Genomic DNA, 26,592 nt, shown 5'->3' on the forward strand with positions numbered 1-26,592 from the left:
AGTAGCTGTGAGGACAGGGTGTCAGGAAATGACAGAAAACCTGCTGAATACGGAACTGAAGCAGCAGCTCAGAGTTTCTTGCTCTGAAGTGGCAGTAGAGAGGGGAGCCCAGTGGACGTGAAGAGCTGGGAGCTTAGAGCAGACACTTGGCTACTGGAGGTGGGTACTCTGAGCAGTGGGAAAGTTGGGGAGCACAGGGCAAGAGCTGAATTAAGAGGAACCTACCTGGCTCTTAGTCCTCCATGAGAGATAAAGTCCTTTCTCATAGGCTCTTAGACTTTTATGGCCAGAGGCCTGGGGGTGAGTGATTGTGACTAATGAGCATATGGGGATGGAAACTGAAATGGGGGTCTGGAGCCCAGGGCACATGATGCAGCAGCCACCCAGGACTCTTAGTTTCTGCTGACAGTGTACAACCTTCTCCTAAGGCCTGTTGCTCCTAGGCCCTGAGGCAAGAGGAGGACCATAGGAGATGAAGACAAAGTCTCTGTCCTTAGAGAGCATATGGTCTTGCAAAGAGACAAAACTCACATAGGAGACACTGTGACACAGCAGGAAGTAGTTGCTACTTACACCAGTGCGGATGGAGGCCAAACAATGGCTCGACTAGGGCTAGTTTCTGTGATTGTAGGATCCCAGAATCCCAGAATGTCCGAAATGAAGGGGACTTGATGAATTAGCTACATTAACCTCTTCATTTATTTTCCCCTGGGGAAAATGGAGTATCAAAGATGTTCGGTGATTTACCCAATTAATATTTTTAATTACCTACTCTGGTACCTGACAAATAAGAACATATGCCATGTTGATTCCCTTACCCCTGTTCCCAGAGGGGCTTAGTAACAGAGCTGGGGTGATCTTCTGACTGAGGTCCATGTACTTTACTGATGCTGTCAGGCAGCTTCGTGATGAGGCCCTTAATTGTGCCTGCAATCCTGGGCACCATTCCTCACCAAGTTACTCCCCAGTCCCCTACCTCTAATAGCCCCTCTTGGCGTTTCTATTTCTGCCAGCAGCTTAAGGACACTAATAGTCTCTGCGTCAGAAACTTCCCTTTGTTTAAAAAATACATGAAGATGGGAGGCTTTTGGGTGAGTTAGGCTGAGGCCCCAGAGGAACAGCAGGAAAGAGGAGAGGACCGTCAGTCCTCATTGCTTCCTTTTTGATCATGAATATTTCAGAAACTTCTCGTTTCCAGTTTTCTGTATGAAGTCATTTTGTCAAAAAGCAGCCCAGGAGCCAGGACCATAGGCATTATCTCTTCAATCCATAATTGTTACCCCATAAGGAAAGGCAGAGCTGTTCTGGGCAAGGACTCATCTCACAGTGCAGCTGACTCAGTCACTACTTCTCCGGTGTCCTCCTTGCATCTCTTTAACCACCCTTTCCCCCAAATCCTTGGGCTAGTTTCCAAGGAGGCTATCAAATAGCATGGAGAAAGATGGAGCTTCCAAGAGGAAAGGAAAATCGGAGAGTCTGAGAGACTGTGTGGAGACATTGTAGAGTCCTCAGAGCAGTTTTAAGAGGTCTCATTTAAGAGACAGTGAAGAGTATAGGGAAATACACCAGTGGGATGAGGAATCCAAGGAAGGATGGACAGGAGAGTTGCTAGTTAGCAAGTAGTAGCAGGGTCAAGAAGTGTCAGTGTCCCCCCAGAGCAGATAAGCATTTGTCAATGGACATACAGAGATCCAGGATCCCACACATAGAGAGCAACTTGCTGCTCCTCATGCATAAACTGGCAGAGCCAATGGAAACACTGGGGATGCCACAGAATAACAATTTGGCTCCCCTTCATCTTAGTGTTCTCTAACAATTTCTTTATTACTTAATAAAAAAATCTAATAACTCTCAGTGTTCAAAATAAGGGATTTATTATATGCTGTTTGAACCAGTTATCTTCTTTAGAAATATAATTGAACTGTTTTTAAAAATTAAAGAATAGATGATTCATTCCCAGTAAATAATACTTCCTTATGTGTTGTTCAGGGCAGGAATTTCAGCTGACTGCCCTACTGACCTCATGCACCTATTCAGTAGCTGCTCTTAGAATGAACATGGGATAATGACTTGCACTGGGGTTGGAATTTTCTCAGTAGAATTATGCAGGTGGTAGAGAAGAAAATGTAGGTGTTCACTTTATTAGGGGCTGGACCAATGCACCTTTCAACAGCTGTAACAGGAGTCATGTAGAAACTGAGAGGCATGGTGCTTTAATTTGAAGGGTACCCTAGTACTCCTCATTGATTGCCACTTTAAGCCACTACCCTGCTAGCCTTGCAACACAAATGAATGTTTCCAGCAGTTTTGACACTCAGATTATTTAACATTACCCACACCCATGATGGCCTCTCTCCAGACTCAGTAGGCCTAGACCGTGTTAATTTGTCTTGAATAAATCCTCCCCCCTGCTCCTCTAACTGAGCAAAAGTGTTTTCTTAAAACTTCCATCTGCTTTGCCTCAGCTTCCATTTTGTTCTAAGAAAAAATAGCAAAACCACTGGACTGCTATAACATTGACTTCAGCATTCTTGTTTTCCCTCTTCTTGATTTTCTCTCCCTAATTCCCATTTTGTCATCCTCAGATGTGGAAGTCTGTAGTAGGGCATGATGTATCTGTTTCTGTGGAGACCCAGGGTGATGATTGGGACACAGACCCCGACTTTGTGGTGAGTTTGGAAATAACTTTGCTTGGAAAAATCAATAAAAGGTGGAGGTGAGGGGACAAGGGAGAGGCACCTGGGCTACTCTGTTATTACTTACCTTTTAGGGGGCTTAGAAAGGACAATCTGGGACTGAAATAGCACTCACGGTAGAACTGACTGGTAGGACAGTTGGCTGTCATGAGTGGGGGTGTGCATGATAGCTGATGTTGAGGATGGAAGGGGACAGGTGTAGAGGAGTTTGACATTGTGATTGACGGGCTATGACAAGCTAGGCAGAAGCTGAGGTGCAGGTTAACCTGGGTCTCCATTGACCTGTGAGCAGGATATAAGCTAGGCCTGTATAATTTGTGGAGATTCAGAAGTTGTAGAAGACCTAACGGGGAAAGTGTGGGGGATGCATAGCAGAAAGGGAGGTTTCAGAACCCACCTTAATTTTAACATGGGGGGGCAGGGTGAGGAAAATGTAAAGATCGTGACTGAAGGCAGCAACAGTTTCAGGGGACCTGGAGGGCATGTGTGTCAGCTACATAGCCTCTCTCAATGTGGCACATCTCTTGCCATCACTTATTGCTGATGATGTCTTTTGTAGAATGACATCTCTGAAAAGGAGCAACGGTGGGGAGCCAAGACCATTGAAGGCTCTGGACGTGCAGAACATATCAAGTAGGTGCCAAAGGATTGGGGAGCAGAAAAAGGGTGTGGGAAGAGCCTGAGGAGAACTTGGACACTCAGGGGAGGGTGAGGGAAGAAGGAAGGAAGGAAAGAGAGAAGGTAGTTAATGTCTACATGTCTTTGCATTTGTTTTTTCTTGAATCTATCCCTGTGTGTCCCTATGTGTATCATTGCGGGTTTCTGTTTCATGTCTCTCCACTTATCCCCCTAACCTGTATTCTCTCTCTCATTTCTAACAACTATGCTATTTCCCCAAGCGGGTCTATTATAAGGGATTCAGAGATGAGGTGGCTCAAATACTGGTTGAGGTTGTATCACTTTATCTCTCCAACATCTCTCTATCATCTATCTATTCATAGAAATAGAAATGTGTGTCTAGAATGTAGGTGACTTCAGATAGACCAAGAAGGATTCAGTGAAAGATCAAGGTAAATAACTCAGAATAGATATTGTAAGAAGAGGACAATATCAGGTCTCATACCTGGCCTGGATGATTTTTAAAATAAAAATTTGTATTTGGCTACTTGACAGAAGCTGGAAACCATGAATGGTAATATGAAGAAATGTGACAGTTAGAAAACCTATTGATTAAAATTATCTTAGTAATAGTGTTTAAGGGTCTTAAAGATAATAACCCAACGTTTTATCAGAAATAAGAGCAAAACAATGAAACAGTCTGATACTGTAAGAGAGAAGGATGTTACAGACATATCTAAGGGTTTCTGTGGGATATATTGTATATTCATATTGAAAGATTCCCTCTTCTCTTCCATATATTATTCAGGATCATTTAAACAGGGCTGTCTACTTTGGATGTCAAATATTAGTAGCAGGGTAGACACAATAAACTGCATAACAAGAGCAAAAATAAAAAAGCAAAAATTGGGATGCCTGGATGGCTCAGTTGGTTGAGCATCTGACTCCTGATTTTGGCTCAGGTCATGATCCCAGGGTCATGGGATCAAGCCCCACATTTGGCTCCATGACGAGCATGGAGCCTGCTTAAGATTATCTCTCTGCCCCTCTCACCCGCTCACTCTCTCTCTAAAATAAAAAATTTAAAAATTTTTTTAAAGCAAAAATTAACAATTACAAATAAATTGGCAAAATTAATACAATTTAAAAATCCATTTTAACTCCCCCATACAGAATTTAACAATAGTGTTTTTACCTCTTTTCCCCTAGATTTAAAAAGTGTCAGCGGATGACCACATTGTATAAACAACACACTAGGAAACTTAGCATGTGTTTATATAATTTGATAATATTCAGTAATATGCATTGTTGTTTGATAAGACATAATGATTTATCTCAAGAAACTGTAATGAATATTGTTCTTAAACAAACCAACCAATTCTGGAAGCAGTTGGAAAGATGAAAAAAATGGAACAGATTCATTCAGGAAGTTTCTTGATGCTCCTTTCCAATCTCATAGATTAAAAAAAAAAAAAAAAAAAAAAAAAAAAGATCCTTTTCCTTTTCTGAGTAAAGGCTACTCAGCCCTAGTATCCCGAGAACTCTTAAGATGAAGATACCAATATTCTAATACCTTCCCAACCAGCTTGTCTCATGCATAGTAGGAGCAGAATATTTTAAGGAAGACTGCTAAATCTTTGCCATGATCTTATAGAAAGAGCTTGAATTTGTTAGGTTCGACTAACAGCTCTGCAGCTACAAGTAATGTGAATTTAGACATATAACCTCTCGGAATCTCAGTTTATTTGTTTATCAAAGGGGAATAATAATAGCTACCCTGCAGAGTATGGTTAAAATTCAAGGGGCTAACATGTATCAATATTCTAGTGCAGTATTTAGCACCTCTTAGCAGCTCAATAATATTTCTCTTCGTTTTTAAAAAATGTTTATTTATTTTTGAGATAGCATGAGCTAGGGAGAGGCAGAGAGAGGAGACAGGATCCAAACTGAGCTCTGCCCTGATAGCAGTGAGCCCAATGTGGGGCTCAAGCTCACATACCCTGAGCAAAAGCCTGAGCCAGAAGTCAGATGTTCAACCAACTGAGCCACCCAGGCACCCCAATATTTCTTTTTGTTGTTAATATAGTTTATTTTTATTTATTTCTTATTTTCTTTAACATTTATTTATTATTGAGAGACAGACAGAGACAAAGCGTGAGCAGGGGAGAGGCAGAGAGAGAGGGAGACACAGAATCCGAAGCAGGCTCCAGGCTCTGAGCTGTCAGCGCAAAGCCGAAAAAGCGGGGCTCAGACTCACAAACCGCGAGCTCATGACCTGAGCCAAAGTCTGACGCTTGACCCACTGAGCCACTGAGGTGTCCCAATATAGATTAGTTTCAATTATATTCTTTCTTCCTAAAAACCTAACATAAACATGTAAAAAATTACAGTCTTTCTTCTTCCTAAGTGCTGTTTACTAGGACCGTTGTGTTGTACAACTCAGTATATCCATTACTCTGTTGACCCTTGGAATTATAAAATGTGGTGACCTTGAATGTTACCTTATTAACCTAACTGGATCTTTTAAGGATAGCATACATGGTAGAGATATTTACACAAAAACCCACTTCCTTCCCATTCACCCAAGCTACCAAGATGTAAAAGTCCCATCTCTGCTAGTAACTAGCCAGGTGACCATGAACAGGTCACTTTTCCTCTCTGATTCTCAGTTTTCCCACTGGGATCGAAAAGACCTCTAGAGGACCTTCCATTATTAAGTCTCTAATATTCTGGGATTCTCTCTGGCTAACATGGGCTAAGCCAATCTTTAAGGTCAGATGAGAATCACTAAGGGCTTTGGAAAAGGAGGGGGAAGTTGGAGAGGAGAACAGTAGCTGCAGAGTTGAGATCACTCAGAGCAGGAAAAGGAAGTGATTGTGGTTCTCACTAATCTCACTACCTTCCCCCACACCATAATCTTTCTTTTTTAAGTCTACCTAAAATATACTCAGTTTGGGGAGTGACTTGGTAATTCAGTGAATAGCTCAAAGGATAATGTCTGTCCCTCATCTATTGTATAGAGAAGCCTGGGCCAGGCAGCTGCAAGCAACCTAGTGTTTCCTAGTAACTGCCTGATTTTCAAGGTCTCTGGCCCTTTTTTCCATCTTCTTTTTGCCACTCTTGTCCTCTCATGCTCATGTGCCTCTTTACAGTCCATATATCCCATGTCCACCCCTGGCTGGATGTAAACACTGAGCTGCTTCCTGTCACTATACGTTAGTTATGCCTATTCTAAAATTTTATGTAAATGCAGTAATACAAAATATATTCTTTTGTGTCTGTCTTCTTTCACTCAGTATAATTATTTGAGATCTAACTATGGTCTTTGTGTATCAGTCTTTTGTTCCTTTTTACTGTCCAGTGGTTTCCCATTAAATGGGTATATCTTAGTTTGGTTTATCCATTACCCTGCTGATGGATATCTGGGTTGTTGGCAATTTGGAACTATTAAAAATAAAGCTGTATGAACATTTAGGTCCAAATCTTCTTGTTGACATGTGTTTTTATCTCTCTTGGGAAATATCTTGGAATAAAACTGCTGAGTCATATAATAAGTACGCATTTATTTTTTTAAGAAATTACCAAACTGAAAGGAATTTACCATTTTTTATTCCTGCCAATAATGTATGGATTTCAATTGCTCCACATGCTTCTCTACACTTGGTATTGTTAGTATTTTTAATTTTTATCACTCTTGTGGGTATGTGGTCATTTTAATTTGTATTTCTTTGATGCTTAATTTTATTGAGCATCTTGTTATGTGTTATTCATGTATCTTTATATGTCTTCATTTAAAGTGTCTGTTCAAGTGGTACCTGTGTGGCTTAGTCATTTGAGTGTACGACTCTTGGTTTCAGCTCAGATCATGATCCCAGGGTGGTGGGATTGAGCCCCGTGTTGGGCTCTGTGCTGAGCATGGAGCCTGCTTAAGATTCTCTCTCTCTCTCTCTCTCTCTCTCTCTCTCTCTCCCCCTCCCCCTCTCCCCAACTTGTGCTCTCTCTCTAAAATAAAATTTAAGGGGCGCCTGGGTGGCTCAGTTGATTAGGTAGCCGACTTCAGCTCAGGTCATGATCTCATGGTCTGTGAGTTTGAGCCCCGCGTCGGGCTCTGTGCTGACAGCTCAGAGCCTGGAGCCTGTTTCGGATTCTGTGTCTCCCTCTCTCTGACCCTCCCCCGTTCATGCTCTGTCTCTCCCTGTCTCAAAAATAAATAAAACGTCAAAAAAAAAATTTTTTTAAATAAAATAAAATTAAAAAAAAAAACCTTTTTACTATCCCAGGACTTTATATTCCTACATATATTTTAGAATAAATGAGTCAATTCCTACAAAAATGTCTGATCATATTTTGGTTGAAATTGCATTGAATCTATAGATCATTTTAGAGAAAACTGGTATCTTAATGATCTTGAATTTTCCTATCCATGAACATGGACTTATTTATTTCTTCTTCAATTTTTTCAGTAATATTTTTCGATGTTCAGGTCTTGGACATATTTTATTATTAAATTGATGCTAAAATAGTTCATGTGATTTCATGGGATAATAAATAGTATTTATTTTTAACTTTTAATTTCCAAATGTCCATGGCTAGTATAGTCATACTCAGCAATATTGCAGGTTTGGTGTCTGGCCCTCACAATAAAGCAAATATCAGAATAAAGCAAGTAAAATGAATTTTTTTTATTTCTCAGTGCATATAAAAGTTATGTTCACATTATACTGTGGTCTGTTAAGTGTGCAGTAGCATTATGTCTAAAGAAATAATGTGCATACCTTAATTTAAAAGTACTTTGTGGGGTGCCTCGGTGGCCGTGGTTTTGGCTGAGGTCATGACCTCACAGTTTGTGGGTTTGAGCCCTGTGTCAGCATGGATTGGGATTCTTTCTCTCCCTCTCTCTCTCTGCCCCTTCCCCGCTCATTCTCTCTCTCTCTCTTCCTCAAAAAAAAAAAAATTTTTTTTTTAAATAAAAATACTTTGCTAAAAGATAGTAAGCATCATCTGAACATTCAGTGAGTCATATCTTTTTGCTGGTGGTGGGTCTTACCTCCATGTTGATGGCTTCTGATGGCTTCTGACTGATGGTTGCTAAAGTTGGGGTGACTGTGGCAATTTCCATGGAAAAATTTTCTGTATCAAAATTGGAAGTTTGCTACATTGATTGACTTTTCCTTTCATGAATGATTTTTCTGTAGCATGTGACACTGTTTGATAGCATTTTACCCACAGTAGAGCTTCTTTCAAAACTGGAGTCAATCCTCTAAAACCTGGCTGCTGCTTTATCATGTAAATTTATGTCATATTCTAAGTCCTTTGTTGTCATTTTGACAGTCTTCACAGCATCTACACCAGGAGTAGTTTCCATCTCAAGAAACCACTTTCTTTGCTCATCCATAAGAAGCAACTTCCCATGCATTCAAGTTGTATCTTGAGATTGCAGCAATTCAGTCACATCTTCAGGCTCCACTTCTGATTCTAGTTCTCTTGCTGTTTCCACCACAATTGCAGTTACTTCCTCCACAGGAGTCTTGAACCCTCAAAGTCATTCATGAGGGTTGAAATCAACTTCCTCAAACTCCTGTTAACATTGATATTTTGATCTCTCTTTGTGAATTACTGAATGTTCTTAATGCCACCTCTAATGGTGAATCCTTTCCAGAAGGTTTTCAATTTACTTTGCCCAGATCCATCAGAGGAATCACTATCTATGGCATCTATAGTCTTAAAGGATAGATTTCTTAAATATTGTCACAAGACTTGAAAAATGAAATTATTCCTTGACCCATGGGCAGCAGAATGGATGTTGTGTTAGCAGGTTTTGAAAATGACACTAACCATGTGGTCCATCTCCATCAGAGTTCTTGGGGGGCCAGACGCATTGTCAATGAGCAATAATATTTTGAAAGGCATCTCTTTTCTGAGTAGTAGGTCTCAGCAGTGGACTTAAAATATTCAGTAAACCATGTTGTAAACAGATGTGCTCTCATCCAGTCTTTGTTGTTCATTTATAGAGCACCAGTAGAGTAGATTTAGTGTGATTCTTAAAGGGCCCTGGGATTCTCAGAATAGTAAATGAGCATTGGCTTCAGCTTAAAATCACCAGCTTCCTTAGCCCCTAACAAGAGAATCAGCCTGTCCATTGAAGCTTTGAAGCCAGGCATTGACTTCTCCTCTTTAGCTATGAAAGTTCTAGATGGCATCTTTCAGTAGAAGGCTGGTTTGTCTATATTGAAAATCTTTTGTTTAGTGTAGCCACCTTCATTAATTATCTTAGGTAGATATTCTGGATAACTTTCTGCAGCTTCTACATCAGCACCTGTTGTTTCACCTTGAACTGTTATGTTATGAAGATGGTGTCTTTCCTTAAACCTCAAGAACCAACCACTGCTAGCTTCCAGCTTTTCTTCTGCAGTTTCCTCACCTCTTTCATCCCTCATGGAACTGAAGAAAGTTAGGGCCTTGCACTAGATTAGGCTTTGACTTAAGGGAATGTTGTGGTTGGTTTGATCTTCTATCTAGACCACTAGAACATTCTCCATATCAGCAATAAGTCTGTTTTGCTTTCTTATCATTCATATGTTCACTGGAGTAGCACTTTTAATTTATTTTAAGAACTTTTCCTTTGCAACTGGAAGGTATTATGCTGAGTGAAATAAGTCAGTCAGAGAAGGACAGTTATCATATGTTTTCACTCATGTGGATCTTGAGAAACTGAACAGACCATGGGGGAAGGGAAGGGGGAAAAATAGATACAAACAGAGAGAGGGGGAGGCAAACCACAAGAGATTATTAAATACAGAGAACAAACTAAGGGTGGATGGGGGGGCAGGTAGGGGAGAGGGAAAATGAGTGATGGACATTGAGTAGGGCACTTGTTGGGATGAGCACTGGGTATTGTATGTAAACCAATTTGACAGTCAGTTATATACATAAGAAAATTTAAAAAAAGAACTTTTCCTTTGCATTCACAACTTGGCTAACTGTGTGGCATAAGAGACCTACCTTTTGGCCTGTCTTGGCTTTTGAAATGCCTTCATCATTAAGCTTAATGATTTCTTTTGAAATGATTTTGAAGCTTTTGATTTAAAGGAGAGATGTATGACTCTTCTTTCACTTGAACACTTAGATGCCATTGCAGAGTTATTAATTGGCCTGATTTCAAAATTGCTGTGTCTCAGGGAATAAGGAGGCCTAAGGCAAGAAAGAGAGATGGGGAAATGGCTGGTTGGGGGAGCAGTCAGAATACATGCAACATTTATGACATCTCAAGAAACCACTTTCTTTGCTCATCCATAAGAAGCAACTTCCCATCCATTCAAGTTCATGGTGCCCCCAAACCATTATAATAGTAACGTCAAGCAGCACTGATCACAGATCACCATAATCAATATAATAATATTGAAAAACTTTGAAATATTGTGCAAAGTACTAAAATGTGACAGATACATGAAGTGAGCAAATGGTGTAGGAAAAATGGTGCCAATGGACTTGCTCAATATAGTGTTGCCACAAATCTTCAATTTGTTAAAAACACAATATCTGCAAAGTATAATAAAGTGGCGTGCCCCTAAAATGAGTTATGCCTGTGTGTAGAAATGAAATTGATTTTGATCATGCCCTTGTATCCTGTGAACTTACCAAATGTACTTAATAGTTCCAGTAGTGTATTCTGTAGATTCTTTAGATTTTCTGCATCTATGATCATATCATCTGTGGATAAAATCTTATCTGTGTGACTCATCTCTGTGCTTTTATTATTGTAACAAAAACAAAACACTTGGTTCCCATAAACTGCATCGCTTTATCAAATTCCAAGGTATTTTAAAACTTAAAATAGGTATCTGAAACTTAATGTGTCAAACGTTTCTTAGATATGCTGCTTAGCACATTGGATTGTAACTTTTTATATCTCTCCCACCTGACCACTATCTCCATATACATTAATAATCTTTGTATCCTCACAGCCTAAAAGTGCCTTATACTCAAAAGTTTAATTAATATTTATTGAGTGAAGTACTAATATGATTAAGGCCTATTTAGAGTGGCTTCAGCTATATTCTAAAGAATTTGATAAGAAGTTGGTCTTTTTTGGCCCCAACATTTTTATTTAAATTGTATTATCTATTGGCATCATCCTCTGATTAGCTTTGCTATCATCCATTAGGTGGAAATACCTGAATTTCATTTTCAAATCCCCTTTAAAAACTTGTTTTAACAATGATATAGTTATGACCCATGTGGCAATCATTGGACTCATTAAAACTTTGCACATTTTGCTCATTTGAAAGTAATGTTTGGCATCATTTTTGTCATTCTTCATCTGAATATTTTGGTTGGGAAATAACAGTTATTTACATGTTCTTGGAACCAGTAGCTTTTTTGACACAGACATTTCTAAAGTGTCAGTGTTAATGAACTAGCAACACAGGATCTCTGCCTCCACTGCTGCCAGAGGGTTTAGAGCAGGCACGGAACAGATGGTCCTTCCAGCTCTTCGCTTAATTTCATCTGGTTCAAAGCCAGCTTTCTAAAATTAACTATGACTAAAGCCGAGAGGGCTTTAAAAAAAGGCTTTTGGTGGGCTTATACTAGAAGGCCACCAGATGGATCTATTCTTCCATGAAAGAAGAGAATTTCTGCTGTGGGATGGCCATTCTAACCTGTAACCAGTGTATCTGGTTTTCCCAAGCTGGTGAAGTCCCAGTAACATCACTGTCTCAATTCCCTAAACCTCTTTTTCTTGCTGCAGGAAGTGAAATTTTTTAATTTAGGGTTCTCTTGTCCAAATGTTTCTAAGAATCCCCAGAAGTGCCTCTCTGTGACCAAGTATACATACTGATTGTCCCTTATTGGTGCTAGTGCTGACCTGTCACTTCATATCCTCAGAGCAGACAGATCTGCAGAGGTGCTCTCTACCCTCATAGTGAAGATGAAAGTGAAGTAAGAAGGAGAAGGCTTCCTTTTGGTGTTACATTCTCTTAGTGACAGAGGTGTCCCAAATCAAGTTTATTTGGGTCTTCAGGTGTTACAACAATTAGTGATAAGACTGAATTTTGTTAGTTTTTATTAGCTTTTTTTTTTCATTTCAGTATAGTTGATACATAATGTTACATTCATTTCAGGTGGATAACTTAGTGATTTGACAAGTTTATACATTATTATGTGTTTACCACAAGTATAGCTACCATCTGTCCAGTTACATCGCTATTATAATGTCATTGACTACATTCCTTGTGCTTTGACTATTACTTCTGTGACGTATTTATTCTATAACTGGAACCCTGTATCTTCTACTCTCCTTCTTCCATTTTGCCCATCCCCTCTGGCAACCATCAGTTTGTTCTCTGTATTTATAGGTCTGATTCTGCTTATTGTTTGTTTTATTAGATTTTAGTGTAAGGAATTTCAGATTTGGGGGTGGAGACGAAGGGCATTCATTTTTTACCAAAATATACACCAAATACTTAATGTATAGATAAATCTCCCAAAGCTACATCTTTCCTAACCATCGTTAATGACTTCCTAGTATGCCATTGAAAGGTAATATTGCAATTTACTTAACTGTTCTCCAAGTATTAGCCCTATAAATTGTTTCTTAGTTCTTGCTATTATCTTCAGTGTTTCAGTGAATATCGTTAGATATTAAGACTTGCCATATTTAAAATTATTTCCTTGAGGTAGATTCTCAGGACTAGAATGTGGGAATAAAGGGGTATATAAATATTTTTGTACTTCTGGGGAGAGAGTATCTAATGCTAGAAAGCAGACCCATTAAGAAGAAAAATAACTTCCCAGTTACTAGAATATAATTGGTATCACTGTCCTCTAATATTTAAGAACATGAAAAACGGGACAAGTATCAGAAGTTTATTTAGTGGACAAATTAACAGACTAGAGGAAATATTATTGGCTTGTGGAGAGTTTAAATCAGACTATGGTATATAGGCCACACTAATCTCTTACTCCCAGACCCAGCATTGATATACTTTGGGAACTCAGGTTATTGCTAAAAATAAAGAACACATCTCAAGACTTCCATTTTTCTGGGAGGGAGAGTTCATTGACTTGTGCTAGATGAGTCTCTGTCATGTGGTTACTTCCAGTATCCACCAGCTGAGGAACAAAGTGTCAGAGGAGCATGATATTCTCAAGAAGAAGGAGATGGACTCAGGGCCCAAAGCATCCCATGGGTATGGAGGTCGGTTTGGGGTGGAGAGAGACCGAATGGACAAGGTGAGTTGAAAGAAAGATGTTTGCTTAAAGATAAAAAATTGATTCGTTTGTTGGTATTGTAGTTTAAAACTCATTCAAAGTACAGCATTAATTTGGGCTTTAAAATAGAATGTCCACATACTATTTGTATCATTTTTTTTCCTGATTTCAACACATAAATATAGATGGTAGAAAATGTGGTCCAAGAATTTAAAAGGGCTAGCCTATTGTAGACCCAGCCATGCTGTAACTCCTAGACTGAGGAGACAGGGTCACAATTAGAGAAGGGAAGAATATGTCTTAAAATCATTTACTGTTTTCAAATGTTTGTATAGAATGTTGATATTGCAACTTATTATTTTCTTTACTGTATATAGTGTTCTTTGTGTATATATATATTATACCTTATATGATATGTGCATGGGAAAAATATTGATGTGAATTTATTCATTAGATTCCATCAAATACAAATAGTTTCCTTTATCCATTAGCTACCACTAAAGTATGGTTAAAATACTTGTGTCTTATTTATTTATTTTTTTAATTAAAAAAATTTTTTTTTTAATGTTTATTTATTTTTGAGACAGAGAGAGACAGAGCATGAACGGGGGAGGGTCAGAGAGAGAGGGAGACACAGAATCTGAAGCAGGCTCCAGGCTCTGAGCAGTCAGCACAGAGCCCGACGCGGGGCTCGAACTCACGGACCGTGAGATCAGGACCTGAGCCGAAGTCGAACGCTTAACCGACTGAGCCACCCAGGCCCCCCAAAAATGCTTGTGTTTTATTTTATTTATTTATTTTTTTCAACGTTTATTTATTTTTGGGACAGAGAGAGACAGAGCATGAACGGGGGAGGAGCAGAGAGAGAGGGAGACACAGAATCGGAAACAGGCTCCAGGCTCTGAGCCATCAGCGCAGAGCCTGATGCGGGGCTCGAACTCACGGACCGTGAGATCGTGACCTGGCTGAAGTCAGACGCTTAACCGACTGCGCCACCCAGGCGCCCCAATGCTTGTGTTTTAAATCATAGTTTCCATTGACTTTGCTAATCTCAAAGATAGAGATATATTCCTGTAACAACAACAACAACAACAAAGATTTTATCTCTAAGGAGGAAAAAATAATTCAGTGAAAAGCCTTTAGTGCACCCTCAAGAAGTGTTTTGTTTTGTCATTGTGTAAAGTGCAATGTAGGCATTGTATTCTCCACAAAATTCCTAGGAAAAAACTAAAATAGATAAGCATTCATGCATTCTTAAATTCACAAGCAAAGTTGACCTACACAGACCTAAAAATACTGTAAAATGAGCTCATATACGGCAATGCTTCACATTAATCTCTATATTGATGTTTGTCCCAGCATGAGATTCGAAATACAGGAGAAAGGAAAGGCTTTCTAATTTCTTCTTATTTGGCACTCTGCATTATTTGGTTTGAAGTACTAGTCAGTTCCCAGATTATTAAAATAGCCATATCTAAATATTAGAAGAGATAAACCTTTTAAAACCAAATAAAACAATAGATGGAATAAAAAGTGAAGGGGCATAGAAAATTTATATGCCCTCTTGGACTACTTACAGTATTGTCTACCAACCCCCTTTGGTGCAGAGTCAGTCACTGTTAAACATCAGGGCTCAGTTGGCACTTCTGAAATGTGATGGTCACACAGAAACTATAATCCAGAACAGAAGCACTTGGCTCTTTTAATGAAATATGCAATCTTGGCTATGGTATAAAGTTAGTCCCCTTTGATCTCTCTTTATTAACTACTTAATTCTATTTTGACCCATAAATCCCATGTTTTTACCTTTCTTTTTGTTTCTGGTTTAACCACTGTTCTGCCTACCTCGAATCTATCCTGATGGTTCCAGCCCATCCTACAGGAGTTTCCTAAGTGATGGGTTCCAATGGTATTAAAGAAGACTCAGGATGTGTGAGCCTCTAGAAAAAGCAACCTTGCTCTCTCCAGTCATATACTCCTTACATGATACACTGGTGAAGGCTATGAGACAGACCCAGAATGGAATTTCTGGTATTCTTAAATCCCAAACCACGTCTGTATCATTTTAATTTTTACAGTCATTTTTGTCTTTCACTCATTCCATCTGATTTTCTTAGAGTGCCGTGGGCCATGAATATGTTGCTGAGGTAGAGAAGCACTCTTCTCAGACTGATGCTGCCAGAGGCTTTGGAGGCAAATACGGAGTTGAGAAGGACAGGGCAGACAAGGTAAGTATCTCCCTGTGCCACCCAGCTCAAATCCTGTGGGATTTACCAGCACTCACTGTTGAATGTGGGTCTATGCTTCTCCTATGGAAAGATGGCAGTGGCCTCAGGAGGGTCCATCATGAGGATAGCTCCCATAATCTTCTTCGGCAAGTTCCTTTGTGCCACTTTTGGAGGCCACATGCTGAGCTCAATAGTGTTAACATAAATGATACAAAGATTCTGAAACTCTGTTTTGATAAGGAATCAAACATTGATAAGGAAGTCAAACCATTGATTTCTTCATTGTCATGAAGAAAGACAAGGGAAATTCCAAAGCTCCTCTTTTGTTCAAGAAACCTTATCATTATGCCTTTCAGGAGAATGTGGGAGTCAGCTTAAGTATTATGACCACAGGAGCAAACAATCAAGTAAAACAGCTAATTAGGGTTATAATGTTTTTAGAAGGTAAAGGTTACTTTTCACATGATGTAGCACCAAAACCCTGAAGCCCAGAGGTTTTAAAGACTCCTTTGTGGGGAAAAAAAAAAAAAAAAGGTAGTTTTAAAAAGAAAAAGCACAGTAGGATGGAATTTCCCTTCTATCTTGTCTTTTCCTGACCACTCCTTGTTCTTTGTTTCATCTTCTGCCTCCTGGGTCACAAATTGAATTACCTAAATAGTATGTCATGTAAACCAAGAAACAATACATAGTAATGGCTCTTGAGATGCAAAATCTAGTCTTGCCTAGAAGACCTATAGGTACTGAGCCAGATGGGGATGTAGCTATGAGTGATGTTAGGTATTGGCCAACATATCCAGTCCTAGAGCAGCAAAGATCCAGGTTCTCCTAGTTGCCTCTCATCCCATCAAAACACATCTCTGGGTTTCGGCTGCCATTTAGGGAAAGAGAAGAGAGGCACAGTACAATCAATTAGGAATAGGATAATATCTCTTACATGTGCGTAGTGCTTTATAGTTTACAAGGCACATCCTAACTATTATCTCATTTTAGTATCGTGAGAGTTAGGAAGAAAAGCACTAATTTACTGAGTGACACAATGCAAACACTTTACATACCTTGACCCACTTATTACTTACACTGTCCCAAATAAAGAGGGATCATTTCTCCAATTCATACTTGAGGTTAGTAAGGAGGTTTACCTAGTTTCATTTCATATTTGAGGAGACTGAGGCTCAGTAATGTTAAAGGACATGCATAAAGTTAAACAACTGAAAATAGGGCAAGTGGGGTTGGAGGTTGAATCAAGAGCTGATGAGCCCATAACGCTCACGTTCATTGCTCTGTAGCACACTGCTGCTCCACCAGCCTGTCAGGTCAGGGTGTCATCTGTTTCTAGGTCAAACTCTCATTCTCAGCCCTAAGCTCCTATAAACTAACCTCTGGCCTGAGCTAGGGGGGAGGTATGTGAGGGAGAGGGAATACTGTCAGCTCCAGTTCTAATCAATCCTCTCTCCTTTTCTCTGTAGTCGGCAGTTGGCTTTGATTACAAAGGAGAAGTGGAGAAGCATGCATCTCAGAAAGGCAAGGACCCTGTGCTTCAACCTTTGCAACCCAATTGACCTATTCAGCTCAGACTTCACCTCCCAATAGCTGTCATCAACTCCCTTTAGTTCCATGACCCAGTTCCCCACTATTGTATTTATTTGTAAATCCAAGCATGTACTTGCTTCTTTCTTCTTTATCTCTTCCTATGAGATTGTTTAGTCCCCTTTTCCATCTGGATTGAAAATAAGGTATTCTATTCCTTTATTTTAGGAAGGTATCCCTAAGTTTTAACTCTCATTTTTTCCTTAAGTTTAAAATTAATCACTATCTCATTCTGAGTAACAAAGAAAATGTAGAATAATTTAATTGCATTCCTTCTACATCCTATATTCTTTGTACCAACTGGCCAATTGCTGCCCAGTGTAAGGATTCCATGTGTTTTTAAACCCCACAAAAATGAATCACTATTATTATTTAGTGAATGCTTATTTATTTTTTATTTATTTTTTAATTTTTTAATGTTTATTTACTTTTGAGAGAGAGAAACAAGAGTGTGAGTGGAGAGGGACACAGAGAGAGGGAGACACAGAATTCAAAGCAGGCTCCAGGTTCTGAGCTCTCAGCACAGAACCTGATGCGGGGCTCAAACTCACAAATTGCGAGATCATGACCTGAGCCAAAGTCGGACACTTAACCCACTGAGCCACCCAAGTGCCCCTAGTGAATGCTTATTTAAATTGTCCAACATATTTACCAACTTCCTAGCCCATTTCTGTTTATTATATTTCGCTGTTTCCTCATTGCTTTTATTTCCTTCTTACTAAAGTATATCCTTTGATAATTCTTTCAGTAAGAGCCTGTGAAAGAACTCCCAGGTTTTGTCTGAAAAATATATTTTGCTCCATTTCTCATTGTTACTTTTCCTTCATCACTTTGAAGGTATTATTTCATCCTCCTTGGCATCTCTCTTGTGTACTCTAACCATCATTCCTTTGTGTCTCTATTTTTTTCTGTGAGAGGTTTTCCTTTTTTTAAAATTTTTAATGTTTATTTATTCTTGAGAGATAGAGACAGAGTGTGAGCAGTGGAGAGGCAGAGAGAGAAGGAGACACAGAATCTGAAGCAGGCTCCGGGCTCTGAGCTGTCAGCACAGAGCCCAGTGCACGGCTTGAACCCGTGGACTGCAAGACCGTGACCTGGGCCAAAGTCAGATGTTTAACCGACTGAACCACCTAGGTGCCCTGAAAGGTTCTCTTTTTGTCTCTGATATTCTGAAATATCATTAGGATATATCTAAATGTTGGACTTATTTCTCTTTCCTGCATGAGACTATTGTTCCTCTTCAACGTGAGAAATAACTTCAATTATAGAAAATTCTCAGGTTGGTTTCCTTTGGATAGTGCCTCTCCTCTCCTTTATTCTTTCTTCTGGAACCCATATTAGATGCATACTGGAACTTTTCCTTCTCTTTTTAATGTATCTCTCTCTCTCTCTCTCTCTTTCTCTCTTTCTTTAAAGCCTTTTTATTTATTTATTTATTTATTTATTTATTTATTTATTTATTTATTGTTTCAAGTTTTTATTTAAATTTGAGTTGGTTGACATAGAGTGTAATAATGGTTTCAGGAGTAGAATTTAGTGATTCATCACTTACATATAACAGTACTCATCACAAGTGCCCTACTTAATAACTATCACCCATTCAACCCATCCTGCCACCAACACCCCTCCAGAGACCCTCAGTTTGCTCTCCATAGTTAAGAGTCTCTTATGATTTTCCTTCCTCTTTTTTTTCCTTCCCCTATGTTCATCTGTTTTGTTTCTTAAATTCCACATATGAGTGAAATCAAATGGTATTTATCTTTTTCTGACTGACCTATTTCACTTAGCATAATACTCTCTCTAGCTCCATCTACATTGTCACAAATGGCAAGATTTCATTCCTTTTGATGGCTGAGTAATATTCCCGTGTGTGTGTGTGTGTGTGTGTGTGTGTGTGTGTGTGTGTGTGTGTGTATGTGTGTGTGTGTGTGTATACCACATCTGCTTTGTCCATTCATTAGTTGATGGACATTTGGGCTCTTTCCATAATTTGGCTATTGTTGATAATGCTGCTATAAACATCTGGGGGCATGTGTTCCCATTGAATCTGTATTTCTGTATCCTTTGGGTAAATACCTCATAGTGCAATTGCTGGGTCAGAGGGTAGGTTTATTTTTAACTTTTTGAGCAAGATTCATACTGTTTTCCAGAGTGGCTGTACCAGTCTAGATTCCCAACAATAGTGCAAGAGGGTTCACTTTTCTCTCCATCCTTGCCAATACCTGTTGTTTCCTATGTTGTTAATTTTAGCCATTCTGACAGGTGTGAGATGGTATCCCATCATAGGCTTTGTATTTTTATTCATTTATTTTTAACTTTTTAAATGTTTATTTATTTTTGAGAGAGAGAAAGAGAGAGTGCATGAGCAGGAGAGGGCCAGAGAATGGGAGACAGAGGATCCAAGGCAGGCTCTGACACAGTGAGTGCAGAGCCTGACATGGGGCTTCAACCCACGAACTGTGAAATCAGGACCTGAGCTGAAATCCAGAGTCCAATGCTTAACTGGTTGAGCCACCCAGGTGCCCCTAGACTTTATATTTTTAGAGAAGTTTTAGACTTACAACAAAATTGAGAGGAAGACACAGAGATTTCCCATACACTCCTCCCTCATCACCCCCATACGTGTAGCCTCCTCCATTATTAACATCACTCACCACAGTGGTACATTTTTTACCAAGGATGAACCTACACTGACACATCAAAAATCACCCAAAGTCCATCCATAGTTTATCTTAGGGATTACTATTGGTATTGTACTTTCTATGGGTTTGGACAAAGTATAGTAACATGTATGGGTACTTAAAGTTATATACTTCCCTCTAAACAAACTTTTGCTGCATTCCACATGTTCTGTGTGTTTTAATTTTTATTAAGCTGAAAATGTGTGTTCTAATTTCCCTTTTGATTTTTTCTTTGACCCATGGGTTGTTTATAAATGTGTTATTTATTTTCTAGGCATTAGAGAATTTTCTAATTTAACCCTATTGTGTTAAGAGAATATGATGTCTAATATCAACCTTTTTAATGTATTGCAACTTATTGTATAGGCAAGCATATAGTCTATCTTGGTGAATTTTCTATGTGCATAAAAAATAGTATATTATGCAGTTTGGGGATATAATGTTCTGTAAATGTCAATTAGGTCTTGTTAGATGATAATGTTGCACCTTCTATAATTTTAGATTCTTTTTGTCTAAATATTCTATCAATTAATGTGACAGGAGTGTTAATATTTTCACCTAGGATCACATATTTGTCTATTTCTTTCTGTTTCTGTCAGTTTTTGCTTACATATAAATCTGGATTCTGTTAATTGGTTATACCAACATACATATTCCTCATAAATGATGATTTGTTCTCTTGTTATTGTGTTGTAGCTCTCTTATCTCTTATAATGCATTTTCTATTGAGGTCTACTCTGTCTCATATTCCTGCCATCTTTCCAATGCTTTTTCTTTCGGTGATATATATTTTTCTAGACCAGCATGAAGTTAATTTCTCCACTTAGAATTCCTGTGTAATATAAGTAGTGTATAACTGGAAATTTGCATTCTACACATTCAGGGTAAGCCTGGAGTTTCCAAGTCCCATAGGTAAAATTTCCCACTACCAAGTGCTGAACAAATGACAACCCCCTTCACCATTTCCCTGGAAAAATAAGTAGAATTTTTCTAGAACGCTTTTACAGAAGCAGGTAGAGTGTCATTTCTTGCTCCCCAGTCCCCTGTTCTTGTATAAGAACCCCTGACCCTAGATCCTAATCTCTAGACACTAAATTCGGGGCTTAAAACATCCTTGGGTTTTCTCAGTCCACTCATGATTACTCTCATATCTACTGCTTTGATTCATCTCTTTGTTTCTGGAGCCATGATTTTTTTTTTTTCATTTGAGCTTCACTATTAAAAAAAAAACAAAACGATTGTTGTATTTTAGCAGATATTGCTAAGTGTTTATATAGGAGTAAGAACAGGCTACATTTCATATGTATTTGCCTTTTTTTTGCCTGAAAGTGTCTCTTTACATTCTCTATACTTTCCCCTTCCTTGAAGAAGGGAGAAGATTGAAATGCTCTTCTCATCTTGAGACAGAAGTAAAGGTGAAGAGGAAAGGAGGGAACAATGTTGAATTACAGCTTCCAAAAGATGGCTTAGGACACTGTTTGTCTTTAATTCACTTAGATGCTGGCCCATCTTTCTTCCCAGGCCCCTATCCCCCCTGCACCCACTTAACCTGACTTCGCTCTTCCACAGTACCTTCCTTTGGGCTGAGTGGGCTCTCATGACTACTTCTTCCACCACAGATTACTCTCATGGCTTTGGAGGCCGTTATGGGATAGAGAAGGATAAACGGGACAAAGCAGCTCTGGGATATGACTACAAGGGAGAGACAGAGAAACATGAGTCCCAGAGAGGTGAGTTGGGATTGGAGAGGAGGGAGGTCACACAGTAGCCTAGAGCCCTCCTTCCTTCCCTGCTGGAAGCTGACACAGAGGACCCAGAGTACAAAGGTGCAGACGTGCAGTGGTGGTGTAAAGGGTAAGTGTATGTATGTGGGGTGGATGGGGAGAAACCAAGAGGATAGAGAGGAAAGAAGCAAGATTAGGAGCAGGACAGAAGAGACCAAAGAGAAGGGGTCACTGAGCAAGAGAAAGATAAACAGTCTGGGTGATGACAAGTGAGTGATTTGGCTTTGAGTCTCACAGGCCCCTGTGCCTCACAAAGACAGAGAGGTCTCTCTCCTCCCTGGGACATATAGGGGATGTCTGGAGGAACCTCCTTATTTTTTTCCCATTTCCTCCCTATATTACTTCCTTTTCTGTCACTTCTCTCTTTTATCTTTCCCTCTTCATATCTATCTCCAATCCATTTTCTTTTAACTGTTTTTCTCCCTATCCTTTTCTTTCTCTTTCCATCCAGGCTTTTCTCTGCCCTCTGATTCTCACTCTTCCTCATCCATCTCTGTTTTCCATATTCCTGTTGTCTGGTCTTTCTTCCATGACTCCCCTACCTATACATTCCTAGCATTTTAACTCCTCTTATGACTCTCAGACCTTTCTGTCCTGCAGATTATGCCAAGGGCTTTGGTGGTCAGTATGGAATCCAGAAGGACCGAGTGGATAAGGTAAAGCACCAGAACACCAGTGTCTTGAGAAAAGGTCCCTAAACTGCACTTGAAATGCATTGAGATAAGAGAAGCTAAGTGTCCTGAGCTGTTGTCCTACACTCCCCATTGACTGCTTTCAGCATTTAATGAGCAAGTCTTCCAGAGCCTGAGCTTCAAAAAAAGAGAATGGGGGGAGTCAGAGAAAGAGACAGAAACACAGATAAACTTCAGGGAAAGGTGATGTTTGAAATGTCATTGATTGCTAGACATTGCTTAATTCAATCTATAATCTATTTCTATTCCATGCACACCAGTTCCTCTTCATGCATTGGCTGGGCCCTGCTGCATTCTAGGCAACTGGACTTAGAGGTGTGAGGTTCTAGGTTCTCTGAGCTTTCAAAAAGGGGAGCTGAGCCCACCAGTTTAGAAATTCTTTACCCCTCTCTCTACCACAAAACAATATAGGAATATCCTGTTTAACTATTAAGCACCAAATGGTTAGGGATACCTCCTATAGCGTCCCCAATATCCAATACTGACTTTGGGTTATCACCATTCCCTTCTCCTCCCTCCCTGCATACTGTTCTCTCTACAGAGTGCTGTTGGCTTCAATGAAATGGAGGCTCCAACTACAGCTTATAAAAAGACGACACCCATAGAGGCTGGTGAGTCTTAACAATTCCTTTTCTCTATTTTCCTCAACCACCTCTTCCTTCTCATTCTTTCTTATGCCTAGACTACCCTCTCCATGCCTTTAACTACTTAAACTAGCTGAGGTAGACTTGATCCTGCCTGTATATTCCCAAATTCTCTCTCCTAGAAAAACTGGATTAAGTGGGTAGAGAGATAGAGTGACATTAGGAAGAAACTGTGAGCAGAGAACATAGGAAGGGAGGGTTGGGGAGACATTTGGGAAGAATAAGAAGGATAAGAACTTGGGACTGGGAAGGAGAGGGTGGGTGGTGGCCAGAGGGCATACAGGTTTAAGGAATGTGGATAGGGAAGGATGCTGGTTAGGAAAACAAAGCTTGTAATTTAGAAAGGACAAAAGTGTGAGATTGCATGGCTTGGCTATATGGAAATCTAGGCTTCAGGGCTATATTCTCTTCCTAAAACCCACTTGTTCCTCCATCAGTACCTCTTACCTTCCCTCCCATGAGTTCCCTCTCCATCTGCTTTCTGCCTGGATATTTAACCAATTCCTTCTCTTCCTTCAAGTGCCATCCCCACCATACCTGATCCAAGACAATCCTAATTCTTCTTGCATGTGTCTGCAGCTTCTAGTGGTGCTCGTGGGTTGAAGGCAAAATTTGAGTCCATGGCTGAGGAGAAGAGGAAGCGGGAGGAAGAAGAAAAGGCACAGCAGATAGCCAGGCAGCAACAGGAGAGAAAGGCCCTGGTAAAGAAGAGCCATGAGGCTAAGCAGCCAGTAGACACTGTGGGAGAGCCAGAGGTGCCAGCCCCATTGCCCAAGAAAATCTCTTCAGAGGTGAGTGCTTGGTCTTCTGGGGTTCACACCCAAGATTCCTTGCCCAAATAAAGTAAGGATTCCAAATCATTGGTAGAAAATAAGGCACAGGCCTCCCTGGTGTTAGGCAAAGTTGATAACTCCTGTCTCCATCTTCGGGAAGATTTCAGGCTGAGTGATTGGGCCTCATATATACCAAAATGTTAGAGGGAAAAAAAAAAATCAAGATTTATATAGACCAAGATTTGCATATTTGGCCATGCAGCCAGTCATTACTACAGGAACAAGAAGGAGCTATCACTTCAGGTTGGAGCCCATCTAGAAGGATGATTGATTTGGATTGGCAGAGACAGGAAGGGAAGTGTAAGAGAGAAGACAGAGGTTTACATACTTACAAGAGAGATGCTTCATTCTTCACAGGCCTGGCCTCCAGCAGGGAGCTGTCCACCATCAGAGCCTGGGCCTGTGAGAACCAGTAGGGAACACCCAGTGCCTACCCTGCCCCTGAGGCAGAATCCCCCAGAGGTGAGTAGAGCCCCAAAGATCCTCTATCCCTTCCCCATCTCCTCATGGGAGGAAAGGTGGGCCATATGAAGTGACCAACCACCCTGGCTTGTCTGGTACTGTCCTGGTCTTAGCACTGAAAACCTTGCATTCTGGGGGCTACCTAGTCCTGGGAAGATCAGGAGAGTTAGTCATCCTAGCCGTGGTATTCTCAAAAATGTGTTTTGCTTCAATCTTTTCCTGGTCATTCGAGGAATCGGACTTGCTTTCCATTTCCTTCTCTTCACACCTTCTACATTCCCTTCCTATCACCTCCTGGTAGATGTTTTGAGTGGGTAGGTATGGGAGGAAGTCAAGGAATAAAGATGGATGAAAGCTTGTGTTCTCTAGGGGAGTCTATTAGGTAGAGGTGAGGACGAGGGTAGAATTGGTAGGATGGTGATGGGTGGGGTCTTAGTACCCCACCCATGGGTGGAAGTTGTTCTGATCCACACTGTCCCTTCTCAGGATGAGGAGCCCCCAGCCCTGCCTCCCAGGACTCTGGAAGGCCTGCAGCTGGAGGAAGAGCCAGTGTATGAAGTAGAGCCTGAGCCTGAGCCTGAGCCTGAGCCTGAGCCTGAGCCTGAGCCTCAGCCCAAGTCTGAGCCTGAGCCTGAGACTGAGCCTGAGACTGAGAATGACTATGAGGATATTGGAGACATGGACAGATGTGAGCAGGATGGTGAACAAGATGGGGACTATGAGGATGTACTCGAACCTGAGAATCCTTCTTTTGCCTCCACTATGGCTGGTGAGTGGGGGGTAGGGGGTGGGAGAAGCAGCTCCTGCATTGGGTCCAGTCCAGGGGAGGGCAAAAGGAAGAGGAATTCCCCCACTACCCAGAAGGACCTGTTTTCCTTCTCCATGTTGGTGAGACCATGTTTATATTTCTCTTCATGCAGAATCATCTGGCTACCCAGCTGGGGCTGGAGCAGGGATCTCAGCGATAGCCCTGTATGATTACCAAGGAGGTAGGTTTGGAGTGGCCTGAGGGGTCTGGTGCCTGGAGGCCCTTACTACAAGAGAGGGAGTTGGATTCTGAGGGTCAGGGGAGGACCCAGGATTAGCATCCAGAAGAATAGCACCCTTCTTTCCCTGAAGTTTAAAGTGGGGACAGGAATGGAAGGATTATGGTCTGACCATCCTAACATCCCATCCATTTCCTCCCCAGAAGGAAGTGACGAGATTTCCTTTGATCCTGATGACATCATCACTGACATTGAGATGGTGGATGAGGGCTGGTGGCGGGGACGTTGCCATGGCCACTTTGGACTCTTTCCTGCAAATTATGTCAAGCTCCTCCAGTAACTGGCTCTCCCTGTCTCCTCTACCATGACTTCCCAAGTCCAAAGTGTTTCTGCCTTCACCCCCACCCTATTCTTACTGCAAGTGTCATGAGTTGCCTGAGATTCTAGAGAGACTTTCCTCTCCCTCTCCACTAGGGGTTGGGACAGAGACAGCATGAGGAAGGGGTCTTCTTCCCCTCAGTGTCCTTTCTACCCTAGATGTGCTCACAGACATACATTCATCTTGTGGTCCTGTCTCCTTCCTCATGAATACTCCCTCAAATACCCCAAGTTCTGCCTTCCTCTGTTTGTGAGCTCTGAGCTTCCTGGTTTGCTTACATGGAAAGGTATGTCTAGATTGTCTGATTTGCCTGGCTATACTGTTTGCCCACTTTCCTTTTCTGCAGAGATTTTTTTTAACCTTCTGTCTGCTCAATCTTAAATCAGAAATAAAGTGGGACTGTGGTTCATTTGTATGCTGAGGTAAATAGTACTTTTTATGCAGGCCTCAGTTGCCCTACTCTCATGGCTCCAATTCTCCTTCCCTCTCTCAGGTGTATCCAGAAGACCCCCTCCTGCCATTGCCCACTGCCCTGCACCCTGTATATCAAGGTTAAATCTTCTCCTTAGATTGTACTTAAACCCAACACCAAACAGTTTGGCCTGGAAAATGGCAGTAAGGTGAGGGGCCAGAGGACCAGGAAGTATCCACATTAAGGCAGTTCAACTTGCACTGGCTTTAGCAGTTATGAGAGGCCAACCACCTTCTTCCTGGGAGTAATGACTGCGTTCTTTAAGGACATGATGATACTTTCTTTTTTTTTAAGTTTACTTATTTTGAGGGAGAAAGA

General features: G+C 40.5%; 1 protein-coding gene across 1 annotated transcript; it reads left to right on the plus strand.

Annotated features, from left to right (window-relative positions):
* HCLS1 (hematopoietic cell-specific Lyn substrate 1) lies at positions 1 to 26,217 on the plus strand. Its single transcript, XM_025913982.2, has 14 exons — positions 1 to 159; positions 2,586 to 2,669; positions 3,256 to 3,329; positions 13,418 to 13,547; positions 15,644 to 15,754; positions 17,221 to 17,275; positions 21,642 to 21,752; positions 22,407 to 22,462; positions 23,040 to 23,109; positions 23,722 to 23,933; positions 24,333 to 24,437; positions 24,924 to 25,206; positions 25,358 to 25,426; positions 25,627 to 26,217. The coding sequence occupies exons 2-14, from the start codon at positions 2,586 to 2,588 to the stop codon at positions 25,761 to 25,763; spliced, it is 1,497 nt and encodes a 498-aa protein (XP_025769767.1). The 5' UTR covers positions 1 to 159; the 3' UTR covers positions 25,764 to 26,217.
* The last annotated feature ends 375 nt before the right edge of the window (positions 26,218 to 26,592 follow it).

This window comes from Puma concolor, chromosome C2 (assembly GCF_028749965.1).
Source record: "Puma concolor isolate L17-30 chromosome C2, mPumCon1.1.hap2, whole genome shotgun sequence".
NCBI classification, from domain to species: Eukaryota; Metazoa; Chordata; class Mammalia; order Carnivora; family Felidae; genus Puma; species Puma concolor.